The 12,578-nt window shown below is 39.5% G+C and overlaps 1 protein-coding gene across 3 annotated transcripts in view; it reads right to left on the bottom strand.

Annotated features, from left to right (window-relative positions):
- LOC121887456 (arf-GAP with dual PH domain-containing protein 1-like) overlaps window positions 1–12,578 on the bottom strand; it is a 34,042-nt gene that overhangs the window by 5,413 nt on the left and 16,051 nt on the right. For all 3 annotated transcript variants that reach the window (XM_042398235.1, XM_042398234.1, XM_042398236.1), the window contains 4 exons: window positions 10,688–10,779; window positions 6,361–6,443; window positions 1,283–1,395; window positions 1,014–1,160 (listed from right to left, as the gene is read on the bottom strand). In XM_042398235.1, the coding sequence (XP_042254169.1) occupies window positions 1,014–1,160; window positions 1,283–1,395; window positions 6,361–6,443; window positions 10,688–10,779 (435 nt within the window). The remainder of the gene's footprint in view (window positions 1–1,013; window positions 1,161–1,282; window positions 1,396–6,360; window positions 6,444–10,687; window positions 10,780–12,578) is intronic.

Raw genomic sequence — 12,578 nt, 5'->3', positions numbered from 1 at the left:
ACATAAATCTACATATAAATATACACAAACAAGAGTAAAAACAAAAATATCATACTGGGGAGCTTCAGGTCCTGCTTTCATAAATCAGGAGAGTCAGTAGAAGGGGAGCAGCAACATTTAGAAAATATTAATAGAGCTGCTAATGATGTGTCAGCAGAGCAGCACTGTGCTGTGACAGAAATAAAGAGAGAATGCTTTGACATGAAGTTAGATGCTTTGTAAAGCAAAGTGCTCTGTGACAGGAGGCGGTCAAGGGATGTGACAGTCACAGAGACATTAGACAAGAGAACAGGCTATTATAGTCTTCAGTAGGTGAAGTGAAGAACAACAGAAGATGAAACTGGACAGAGACCTGTAGGAAGATGCCGAGGCAGCTGTCAGAGTCAGAGAATTTCCCTAGAAACTACTATATGTGTAAGTTGCTGTGCAAAAATGTTCCAATAAAAATCATAAAATCGGCAGCCATGATAATGATAATATGCTTAAAAGAATATCAATTTTGCACTGTTTATTTTAGTTATATATTTTATTTTAGTAGCTTTCAGTAAACTTCGAATTCATTCAGATTAAGACTTTCTTATTATGAAGTTATACTATAAAGTCTAACAAACGTTTCTCCCCTTGCGAAGAAAGTACGAGAAAAACTGATGAATGACACAAATTTTCACCCGTAGTGCTTCTTAAGAATGAATCAGTTTGTACAAGTGGTTCTTGCACGAGGTCCACTGTCTCAGATTCAAGAGAACACTAAATGTATCACTGTCCACATACTCTCTGACTACACTATAGCCTCTGAATGAGCAGTTACAGAAAAAGTCGAAAGGAAATGAATTATTAAGGAACATTTTCAAGTCCAAGTGTGTTTAGTGAAGCAGACAGCATGCATATTATACTAGTAACCCTGTATTAGTGCCCTGTATGAATCTAAAACTTGACAAGAAGCCTGTAGGTTATGTGCACAGAAACCGAATTAACAAGTATGTATGTGTGCGAATAAGTGTGTGACAGTGTACCTTAGCATCACTGTGGTAGACAAAGATGTTTCTTGTGCTGTTGTCTTTCAGGTAGGTGATCTGCAGGCCGCAGGGGTTGCCGATCTTAGCCGGTTGGAAGGTGGCATTGAGGGTTTCAATTTTCATCACAGCCTTGGGATCCCTTGCCTTGGTGGATGCACGCATGAACAACAGTTAGGACATTGTCAAAGTCACATATTCCTGCCTTTTGCTATGCCAAAATTATCTCATGGCGCTCATGTAAACACCATCTATATGACCTTGCTTACATCCTGCTTGTTGAAGTACTTGAGGGCTCCCTCTCTCTCCGACAGAATGAACTTTCGGCTGAGAAACTGACCGTTGTCTCTTCCTCGTTTCCATAGAAACCCCTCTCGGTATCCTGGGAAGAAAAAGAGAGAAAAAAAAAAGTGTGTGTGGTTGGAAGGCTGGTAACAAAAACCCATCTCAGAGGAGACGGGAGATAAAACAGAGGAGAAATTTATAACAGTAATGGTGAGATGTTGTAACACGGTTGGTGTAAGATGATACTTCAGTTAAGCTGAAATCAAAGATCGTTCGAAATCTCATTTATATGAGGAGGAAGGAAAAGGAGAGGAAACACAGCCCAATGTCCAAGACACAAACACACAAGAGAGGGAGGAATTTAGAAAGAAACACAGCACACAGAGAGACTGTAGATTGTAACATCCTTTTCCATGTTAATGATGCTGTTCTATTATAGCCTGTAATGTCTTTTTCTTCTTCTGTCTATTTTGGCAAAAGGCTCAGCCTACACTGCCTCCCTTTCTCTCTTTTCTCCTCTATTTCTGTCATGCTGTGAAGTGTTTTCTCTCTAATCTGAATCTATTTCTGTGGTTTGAATGGGAGGAAGTTGTCTAAGCATTATCAGGTGGTGTTAAAGATGTAGCTAATTTACATCTTAGTCATTTGTTTGGTGATGTTATTCAGAGTGTTTTATAATGAGCATCGATACACTGAAAATGACCAGTAAAAGTGTAAAAGGGTCTAATGTACTGTGAAGAAAGGAAAAAAAGGAGGTAATTAAGTTATAAAGGAAGATTTCTCTCATTCTCATGTAGGTAGAGGAAGAAGATACAATGTGGAGGGGAGGGGCGAAATTTAGTAAAAAGATCTTAGAGGGTTGGTTCACCCAAATAATTATGATAAAAAAAGATATTTTCTCCCTTACTTGCAGTGGTGTCTACCATGCAGATAGTTTTGGATTGATTTTCACAGGTTTTGAAATATCTATCTCTGAAATTTCTGCATCCACACCAATATGCTGGAAGTAGCCTAAATTGAATTTAGTTTCTTGTGCTCACAGCATTGAAAATTTTTAGTTAAAAACATCAACAGCAACATCTCTTTCCAGGAGCAGTGTCACGGACACTCAGGATAACCCACAGACCTCACTGTCAACAGTCTTCTTATAGGACTATTCTTCTGTATAAAGTATTTCCAATGAAAACTGCGAAGTCTGTGAATGATCAAGAGTAAATGGGACACTGTTTCTGGAAAAAGATGCTATTGTTGAATTTTACAGATATAATTTTAAATGCTAGAGGAAGCACCACAAATGAAATTGTATTCACCTCCATTGTATTGGGTTGGAGGCAGAAATCTCAAAACCTGGACAAATAAAAACCAAAACTACTGTATCTGCAAGGCTAATTACCACTAAACATAAGTTGGGAAATATCATGTTTTGTAATTTGGGTGAACCGACCCTTTAACTATAACTTAATTAGAACAATCAATTTTTTTTCTTGCCCACTTGGGAGAAGAGACACATTGACATTCATTTAGACGAATGTCACTCCAATATTCACTCTGCTTTTACATCTGTTTTGGTCTCCACCAACTCCAGCTGAGGGAAATATCTGGCTCTTTAGCTGCTAAATGCTCCACCAGCTACTCACTAACCTCATCTGTCTGTTGGTGCTGGGCAGATTGTGTACAGTGGGTTTATGAAAGCTTTATCACTAAAAACAACTGCCTGATGCAGCTGGAAATGAGACTGATGAAAGCGGTGAGAGTGAACTGGAACAGTAAATTTGTGAGACATAAAAAAAATTAAAATCGATTGGCATAAAGATGCTACAAGATGTTAAAAGGCTCTGTATAGCTGAGGGGAACTGCAGTTAGTTATTCTCTGTGGATTTAATCACTACAAGCAACACCTTTCACATTAGACATAGTCATTTGACTCATTGTTATTATAAAATATTGATTAGTGCAGCTTCAAAGCCTCTGGAAATTTGGCTTGCAATAGTAAAAATGTATATATGCTATCAAATTTGAATGTCTCATTAAGCATCCACAAAAATCCGAATGAAAATAAACGTTGATTACTATTAGAAAACCTAGTTTAAACAGCTCAATTTGCTGTTTACACCATTTCTCAAGACTGTGTAGGCACCCACACCAGCTAATGGGGGCTGGCTAACTACAGTAGCTAACGACTGGGTTTCCATGGTACAGAGCTGCTCTTCTAACTCACTGAGCCTCACTTCCGACAAATATACTACATTTATTACATGTACCATTATCACTAAAGAAGGCAGATTAATAGCTAAAGATAAGACACACCAAGCAAGAGAGAGCAGAAGTGAGAGGGTGAGAAGCCATTGCTAGCAGCTAAGCTAAAGTGACTAGCAGATCTGAAAAACGTGTAAACAACTGTGTGACATGCAAGAAAGTCACTAAAAGAAGAAGAGAGCTAAGAGTGCTTGAGCAGAACTGGTGTGTGTTGAAATGTACAGTAGGTTATTAGCTGCAGTAATGAAGAATATAGCAAAATTAACTGGGTTAAGTTGCAGAAATGCTACCAAGAAACAGAAACTCCTGCAACCAGAAATGAGAAAAAACGCTTACTGCAGCACGTCATGTCGTTTGATTGGTTCATGGAATTTATTGCAGAATTTTTGTACTAAATATCTGAGCATAACCACACCCAATTCAAACCCAATATCAGGACAGTTTACAAAAATTTTTCAATGACAATATTTCAAATTTGGATTGAACCTAATTTCTAATACTTTTTAGATGCTTACTATTATGTACATAGACCCTAAACTACATACTTGGTAGACTACTGTAGATTTGGGTTTCCAGTGGCTTTAAGTAAAATTCAGTTTGAACAGTCGTCACAATATGAGCTTGTACTAAAAAATCTGCTGAACAATCTGTGAGCCTTGTATCTTCTATTCCTTGTTCTTCACGTGCCGCATTTTCAAGTTCACTCAATTTTTCTACTCTACTGCTCTCTTTTCCGTTCTCCTCACTAGCTGCCATTGATTACCTCTCCTCTATCTCCTCTTGTCCTCTGCACTCATTTCCCTCCATCTTTTTCTCTGTGTTTGTGTGTGTGTGTGTGTGTTCTCTGTCTTTGTTGCTGTGACTTTCTGACATGAAACATTCACCTACACTGGCATTACCTCATCGATCAATAGCCCTCCTTGTCCCCACCCTCGCCTCCTTCCCTGACACTCTTCTTCTTCCTCCTATCCTTTGCATAACGGATCAATGTTAACATTGGCCGCAGTGGAGACCAAGTTACTGCCAATAGTCGATCTCAGCCACCCACCAGCACGCACACACACACACACACACACACACACACACACACACACACACACACACACACACACACACACACACACACACATACACACACTCAGATGTCATGCACCTTGAAATGAGTGATGGAGAAAGCATGAATGCACAAATAGAGATGACAGAATGACTCATATTAATCCACTCTGTTTTAGTGCGTGTGTGTGTGTGTGTGTGTGAACGTTTCTCCACTGTAACAATAAACGAATGAGGTCACTCCAAGCCTATGAGAGAGCTCCATCATCAACAAGACGTGAAATGTATACTAGTAGACACACACACAAATACCGTACAGTCAGACTCCAAACACATACACACGCTGTTTCAGTGGCGGCTCTGTTTTCTGGCAGTGACAATTACAGCGTCACCACTTGAATATGACAACAGCGCTTTAAACCTCAATATACGCAACGGCTTAGGAGAAGAAGGATGAAAATGAGTGTTTGAAAGTTGTCGATGGATGTCTCAGGGTAACTGGATTCCCGCTACTGGCATCCGCCGGGAAACGTGTGTCCAAAGAGTTTTCAAGGTTCTGCTTATCGAAGGGTAAACAATGCAGGCGTGACACGACAACAGAGCAGCCGCCACTGCCTTTTTCACAAATGGAAAAACTGTCTTTGAGTTGGTGCACGCATGTATCTCTTTGTATGTATTTCTATTCATTATCTTTTTGCTATGTGTACAAGGTCATAAAACCAACGACAGAGAGCTTGTCCTTGAGTCTAGTGAGTAATGGATATGTAGTTCTGCTTTATTTTTGTCCTGAAAAATGAATATACGCATGAGATATTGCACTGTCTTTACAGGCTTATCTCACAGTTCAAATGGAATGAAAGTTCTTTTTAGCTTAAAAAGCTGAGAAATATCCTGTGAAATAGTTGCGCCTCTAACGTTTCACTAGACTCTGATTCCCAACATTACCAGTGTTTTTTTGTGTGTTCAATCATTCATTTCAGTTCAGTTAATCTGTTCATTTATCAGTGGTCTTACACAAATAACAGCTGGGTAATATGTCTCTCACAAGGTTGTGTTATTTAATTACATTTTTGCCTCTGTTTCATCAATATTTCTGTTAATAAACGCCACCATCTTTGCACATACAGCAATTCTCTTGCTTACAAACCTTCAACATCCTGTTTAAAGTTCTCCAGTGCCAAACATCTTCTTCTCTTTATATGAGGTGGCGGCACCACTGTCCAGATACCCAAACAATAGTGACGGTTGCAGTTTTACAATAATAAAGTTAGATGAGGAAAACAAATGAAAAGTACAAAAATATTTTGTAGACATTTAGCTGGGCTTCGGGGGCAGGTCCATGTTAAGTCACAAAAAGAGTCTTTATAAGCAGACTGCATAAAAATGTGCAAGTCTTTTACATTTCTAAATGCTATGCATTCAAATTTGATATAAACATTCTTTTTAAGCTGTTTTAATAGGTTTTTTTCTGTTTGTTGCAGCTGAGACGAAGTCCTTTAAAATGCACAGACTCCCGTTAAATATTCAAGCTGTGTGGTCATACAAGGCATGCTTGATCTAACAGCAGTCATGTTCAATTCAAGTCTAAAGTCTACATCTGCTTGATGTTGGGACATCAGCTAATTTCACAGACTCCGATCAGAGGAAGGACTAATGAGGCAAATCAGCTTTGTCAGTGTCAGTGTGGAGGAATAAATGTAATGAAGGTTTTTAATATAATAACACAAACATATCTTTGTCAGTATGCACGTACCTGCAGAGTAAGGTTCCTGTTTCTCTATAAATTCAAATTCATTCCTCTCGTACTTGGCTCTGATCCACTGCTCTCTCAGCAGCCTGGAAACACGATGGAAAACACACACTGTTAGCTTTCATGTCAATGATACATTCAACAACCGACCCGGTCTGCACACACAGTCTGATACTTCCGTGTTATTTTTTTACAGGAGAAAAAATGATAACATGGAAACATCTGTAGTTAAGCCTTCAGTTGTCTGTGTCATGTTGTAGCCTCATACAGCGATGAATAGGAGTGCTAGTAATATTAGAGATGGTAACATTAATATCTCTTCTTTGACCATACATGATGGAAAATACAACATTTTTGTGAATTACTGAAGAAAAAATATTAGGGGGGAAGAATTGATGTTAGCTTCCTTATTTTTGTTGTCATCAGTCCAACATGGTGATGTGTATCTTGCTGTGGGTGCTTCATCTCCATTTATAGCATTTGTAGAGATAAAAACATACCCGTGTATGGATATATAGCTTCTGAAAGTTGACTGATGATGACTATCAGCAAGTGTGAGCTGCTGTTAGCCTACATTTACATAACACAATTTATTGTAAAAAATTAAGCAATTATAAATACTAGGTATACATTTTATAATTTATTGGTCTGTTTATTTGCTTACTTGTCTTTTCAAGTGAATAGGTTTCATATTTGGGGAATATATTTTACTTTCTTGCCGAGAGTTTGATGAGAAGATATGACTGTCGTGTGAGAGTGATATCAATCTTATTTAACTCTAACTATTTCCCTAAATGTAGAACTATTGCTTTAAATCTTCACTTACCTAACCCCAGTTAAACTGTACTGGAGCTTGTTTTCTACAACACTCATAGATGTGTATAACATCAACAGCGTAAAGCGTTCAAACCTCAGCCTTCGCTTTCAATAGTTCAGACCAAAGCTGCATATAAAGGACGCAATCTTGATTTTAGACCTTCTTCTTCTTCAGCGTGAGAAGCAAATGGCAACAGTCAGCACATCACCATGCCAACAATCTCTCTCATCCGGTGTCTTTCTGTATCTCTCTCAACCTTTCATTCTCCCCTTCAGGCTCCTGCTTTCATCCTCTCTTTCTCTCCACATTTCTCCTCTTCTTTCTTGTGTAGAAATAAAATAACTGTTCTATCTGCATCAGGTGAAAAACGTCTTACTCTTAGTAGGGATTGCTTTGAATGACACCCTCCAGTGACATTTGATCTTAAACACTAAACCCACCCAGGGGAGTGGAGTGAGCGAACACAGACACATACCGTGGCACAGACACTGAGAAAAACACTTCTCTTTTCATCTGAGATCATTGCCTTTCTCTCACTCTACCTTTCTCACATGTTACTTCTCTTTCGGTCTATTTTAATCAAATTCTGTTGGAGGGAGACGGACACAGAGGAAGAGGCGGATGGACAAATCTAGAATACCCAAGAGAAGCAAAAGTGTCACTACCTTACTTGAACTAGGAAAAGAAAGACAAATTTAAGACTCTTTGGGGGGCAGATGTATATTTAAAATATATGTTCTTATATGTACATGGAAAACTTGATTAGTGTCAAAAATCTTCAGCCTAATTAATTCTACAGTGATACAAAGTTCTGAAATAATAAAGCAAGGGGACATGTGATAGAGTTTTTATAAACAAAAAGAGGAAGAGGAAGTGATATTTAGATGATATACATTACACAGTTAGAGGTGTGAAATGGTATATATCATGTTTAAAGTACTATTGTTGCCGTGCACAGCATCCTGTTTTTATCATTTTAACACTCATCAGCATGCAGTGTAACTGCCTCTGCATTCAGCATTTTCTTATCACATTCATTTGTAGGCAGTGTGGGCAGCAGACTGTGGAGCTCAGCAACAGCAAACATCACATTAAGAAATAAGACTTTAAAGCTGCACCAATCAATATTTTTATATTAACAATGGATCAAATTACTATGTGTAATGTGAAAGGGGTCACTTGTAAGACAAAACAAGAACACTAAACTTCTTCACAATGTAAAATGTAGTAGAAAGTCAAGAGGTTGTGATATGTAGCACAGCACGCTAGTGAAGCTCTGTAATTAGAACTGCATGCACAGAACTACTCTCCAGAGACTGAAAGCGTGATCACTGTTATTAGGGTCTGAACACCAAGCGGTGCGAAGGCCCTATAGGATCTGAGGGAATTATTTTTCTTCTCTAATATTATTCTTCCAAAACAAACGCATTTTTGAGGGCCTAAACATGCACAAAAAGTTGTTAAACTTTGCACATACATCAGAAGTGGTGAAAAATGTAATATTTTATGGATCTTGCAAAAAGGCGGGGCAAAATGGATCGACAGCGCCCCCTAGAAAATTAAGAAAATTGAGCCCCTTGACACGGATTGTCGTAGAAGAACGAAATTCGGTATGCATATGTATCATGACCAGACGCACCAAAAAGTCTCTTGGAGACATAACCTAAGTCCAACAGGAGGTCGGCCATTTTGGATCAAATCTGCGATTTTGACACCGATTTTGCCATTTCCAGGCCGCATACTTTAACGAACTCCTCCTAGAGATTTGATCTCAGCAACATCAAATTCAGTCAGTATCATCTACAGACCTTGGAGATTAAACGTTATCAAAACGATGAGTTTTCGACATTGCCAAGGGGGTGTGGCCGGGCAGTGAATTTTGATCCTTCACCATGAAAATTGAAACGGCCATAATTCCAGCATACATGATCCTAAGACATCCAAATATTTTGTGCTTGAAAAGAGTCCTGAACACATCCATGTGTCAATACTGGATCTGAGTCATAGCGCCACACACCTGGCAACAGGAAGTAACATGTTTTACGCTTTGATGCCCTGTGGGTAGCACGGTGATTGGATCCACCTTTTATTTACTCAGAATAGCCTCAAGACCTTGGAGATTATATGTTGTGAGGTTGGTGGCTTTTTGTCGAAAGTTGTTACCATGGCGACGCGGCGAATTTCAATGTTTTGCCATGACATTTCAAAGCCTTATAACTTGACTCCACATGATCTGATCTTTTCCAAATTTCATATGCTTGTTAAGAGTCCCGGTCTGAACACATGTAAAGGCCCATATTTAGTGACAGTCATAGCACCACCTACTGGCAACAGGAAGTTTGAAGCGCCACTCTTTTGCTAACTACTCCTAGCAGGTTAGTCAAAAATACATCAAATTTGGTCAGCCAAGGTGTAAAACCTTGATGATGACAACTCATGAAGCTTTTCAGTTTTCACCAAAAGCCGTTGTCATGGCAACACATTGTTCGCCACAAAATACGAAGCTGTTTTTAAGGGCCAAGACATGCTTGAAAACTCACAAAACTATGCACACACATGGCAGTTCTAAAAGTCTGTAATTTCGTATCAGTGGCTGGCATAAGTGTGGCAGAATGGCTCTACAGCGCCCCCTACAATATTTCAACGAAGCAGCCCCCGCCCCATGTTAAACCTACATGTATGAAAATCGGTACACACATGTATCATGCCAGGGCGCACAAAAAAGTCTCTTGGACCCATAGCTGAAACCCATCAGGAAGTCAGCTATTTTGAATTTAGTGGTCAATTTTGGCAATTTTGCATGTCTTATATTTTAACGAACTCCTCCTACAGAATTCATCATAATGACTTAAATATCAGTGTGTGTCATCTAGACCTATATGTGATCAAAAGTTATCAAAGGATTTAGTTATGGTTGAAGCGTGTGGCCGTGGTGTGGTGTCGAGTTTTGATGTTTCGCCAAGACAGAGGTCCCGGCCTGAACACGTTTACATGACAATATTCAGTCATTTATGCAAACTGGCTCCATAGCGCCCCCTACGACATTTCAACCCAGCAGCCCCAGCAGCAGGTAAAATAGTGGACAAAGTGATGTTTATCTCCTTCTTTCACTGTCTGAACACAGCCCGGGTCTGAACACATCTACATGCCCGTGATAGAAGCCGTTCGACTGCGCCATGCCCCGACGTGTGCAAGGGTGCAAGGGCCCGATCATTGCTGCTTGCAGCTTCAATTGGACTTTGGAGCCGTTTCTAAAGAAAGTAACCTGACTGTAATCTTCGTGGTGAAGGAGCATGTCACCCAGTGCAACGGTGTGGCTCAATGATGTGTTTTTAATAGTTTTCTTTCAACCTTTGCATCGTACACACAGGTAAAAAAAAATCTTTTCAGACAACAGACGCACTTTTCCTGTATGAAAATCATGCAGGATACGTGTACTACGTCATACATATCCTGCACTTCCAGTATAAATCTACTGAAAGTCACAACTAAAAGAAAGGCCCAAGTACTTACTTGCAGTCAGTGTGTGTTGGTCTGTAGTAGAAAGCAGGAACCTTCTGTTCATATTTGGCCTTGGCAGCATTGTTTCCCATAGCAGCCATCAACTGAGAGGAAGACATGACAACACAACGCGGCTGTTTAAATATCACTTCTGCTGGATACAGTTTCCACATTGCTTAATCTCAGATAAATCTTATCTACACTAACAGCATACAGTGCCAGTCAAAAGTTTGGACACACCTTTCCATTCCCTTAAGTGAAAAAGCGAGTCCAAACTTTCGACCGGTGTTGTATTTAAGCAATTGTTAACCAGCCACTGCTTGGTAAGATTTGGGGACATACCAGTGATTATAAATGATAAGGATAATGATAACATGATAACACTTCATGTTTCTGCTTGGATTGTTTTTAACTTAGATTTGAAATAAAATCAGATAAAATGAGAACAGTGAAATCTTTGCTCCTTGAGGATAAAGTTATGAAACAGAAAGCGAAGAGCAAAACCTTTTTACAGCAGATCAACAAAACAGCAACCATGACATTTCAAGAAAGTAAGACCTAGAGGGAGGCGACAAAACAACAGGAAGAAGAAAATACTAAAGCACAAAAACACTGAGGTAAGATAAGCTGTTCAGTTGAGACTAAGGTCCCTGCTTTGCTATGGCATTAATTGTGGAAACGGCCACACTGCACTGGGACGTGTCTGTTTCCTGCCCTCTTTCCCTCCATCGTGCATTTCATCCAAGGATAATCCCTGAGCCCAATCCAACTGGCTGAATCCCTCAACACGCCTCTCTGTTCCTCTGAGGGGCTCTGGCAAGGATGCTGCACCCTGCCGTTCTATTGTGAAGGTCAAATAGCAAGCAAAACATTCAACAAAAACATGCATCTCTAAAGAAAGTCACAGAAATGAGCATGTGACACATCTGCTGCAAAAAGGTGATGTATTTGACACCTCAGATATAACATTTACAACAAGATATTAATATTATCAAAGCCATAGATTGATAGACTGTTTTGGCACCTTTCAGCATAACCACCAGGATGCACTTTATTAGACCCCTTTATGCAAATTAACTCACTACTTCACACCGTGAGTCGCAAGCATCTGCAAGACCAAATATGCATGATAATGTGAGTTAAACAACCAGTGTGTAAGATTTAGGGGGATCTACTGGCAGAAATGGAATATAACATTCATAAATATGTTTTAATTAGTGTATCATCACCTGAAAATAAGAATCATTATGTTTCCGTTACCTGAGAATGAGCCCTTTATATCTACATAGGGAGCGGGTCCTCTTCCATTGAGCCCACCATGTTGCACCGCCATGTTTCTACAGTAGCCCAGAACAGACAAACTATACACTGGTTCTAGCCTTTCGCATTTTTCGCAAGTTTCTCGACCACCGTAGGTTCTCCTACACACTTGAAAGGGGAGGAGTATTCAGTTGGTTGCAATCTGCAACCTCACCACTAGATGCCACTAAGTCCTACACACTGGTCCTTTAAATGGCAAAAACAGTTAAGACCACATTAGTCAGATTTGTCCTTGAGTTGGGGTCTCATTAATCAAAATATGCATAGAAGTACTATATGTGTGCATATAAAATGCCCGTGCAAACAAGAAAATACACGTGTACTCTGCTTGTGCATGTACAGGCTCATTTACATACAGAATGCCACACATGGTCAACCACACCTCTGTGAAAGAGACTAAACGTAAAGTTACCTGTTGCGGACAAAAGTAACGACAGAGAAAGATAAACATGAAAAATATTACAAACAATGAGGTTTAAGATACTGTAGCTTCCTGAGAGCTTCCCTGCATGCAACAGGGCAACTGACAGATGGACATTCTCTCATTTTATGTACATCCCACAGATTGCTACTGGCACACGTC

The sequence above is a fragment of the Thunnus maccoyii genome, chromosome 20 (assembly GCF_910596095.1).
Source record: "Thunnus maccoyii chromosome 20, fThuMac1.1, whole genome shotgun sequence".
NCBI lineage: Eukaryota > Metazoa > Chordata > Actinopteri > Scombriformes > Scombridae > Thunnus > Thunnus maccoyii.
The sequence above is the reverse complement of the archived record's forward strand: the minus strand, read 5'-3'. Positions and strand labels throughout refer to the sequence as shown.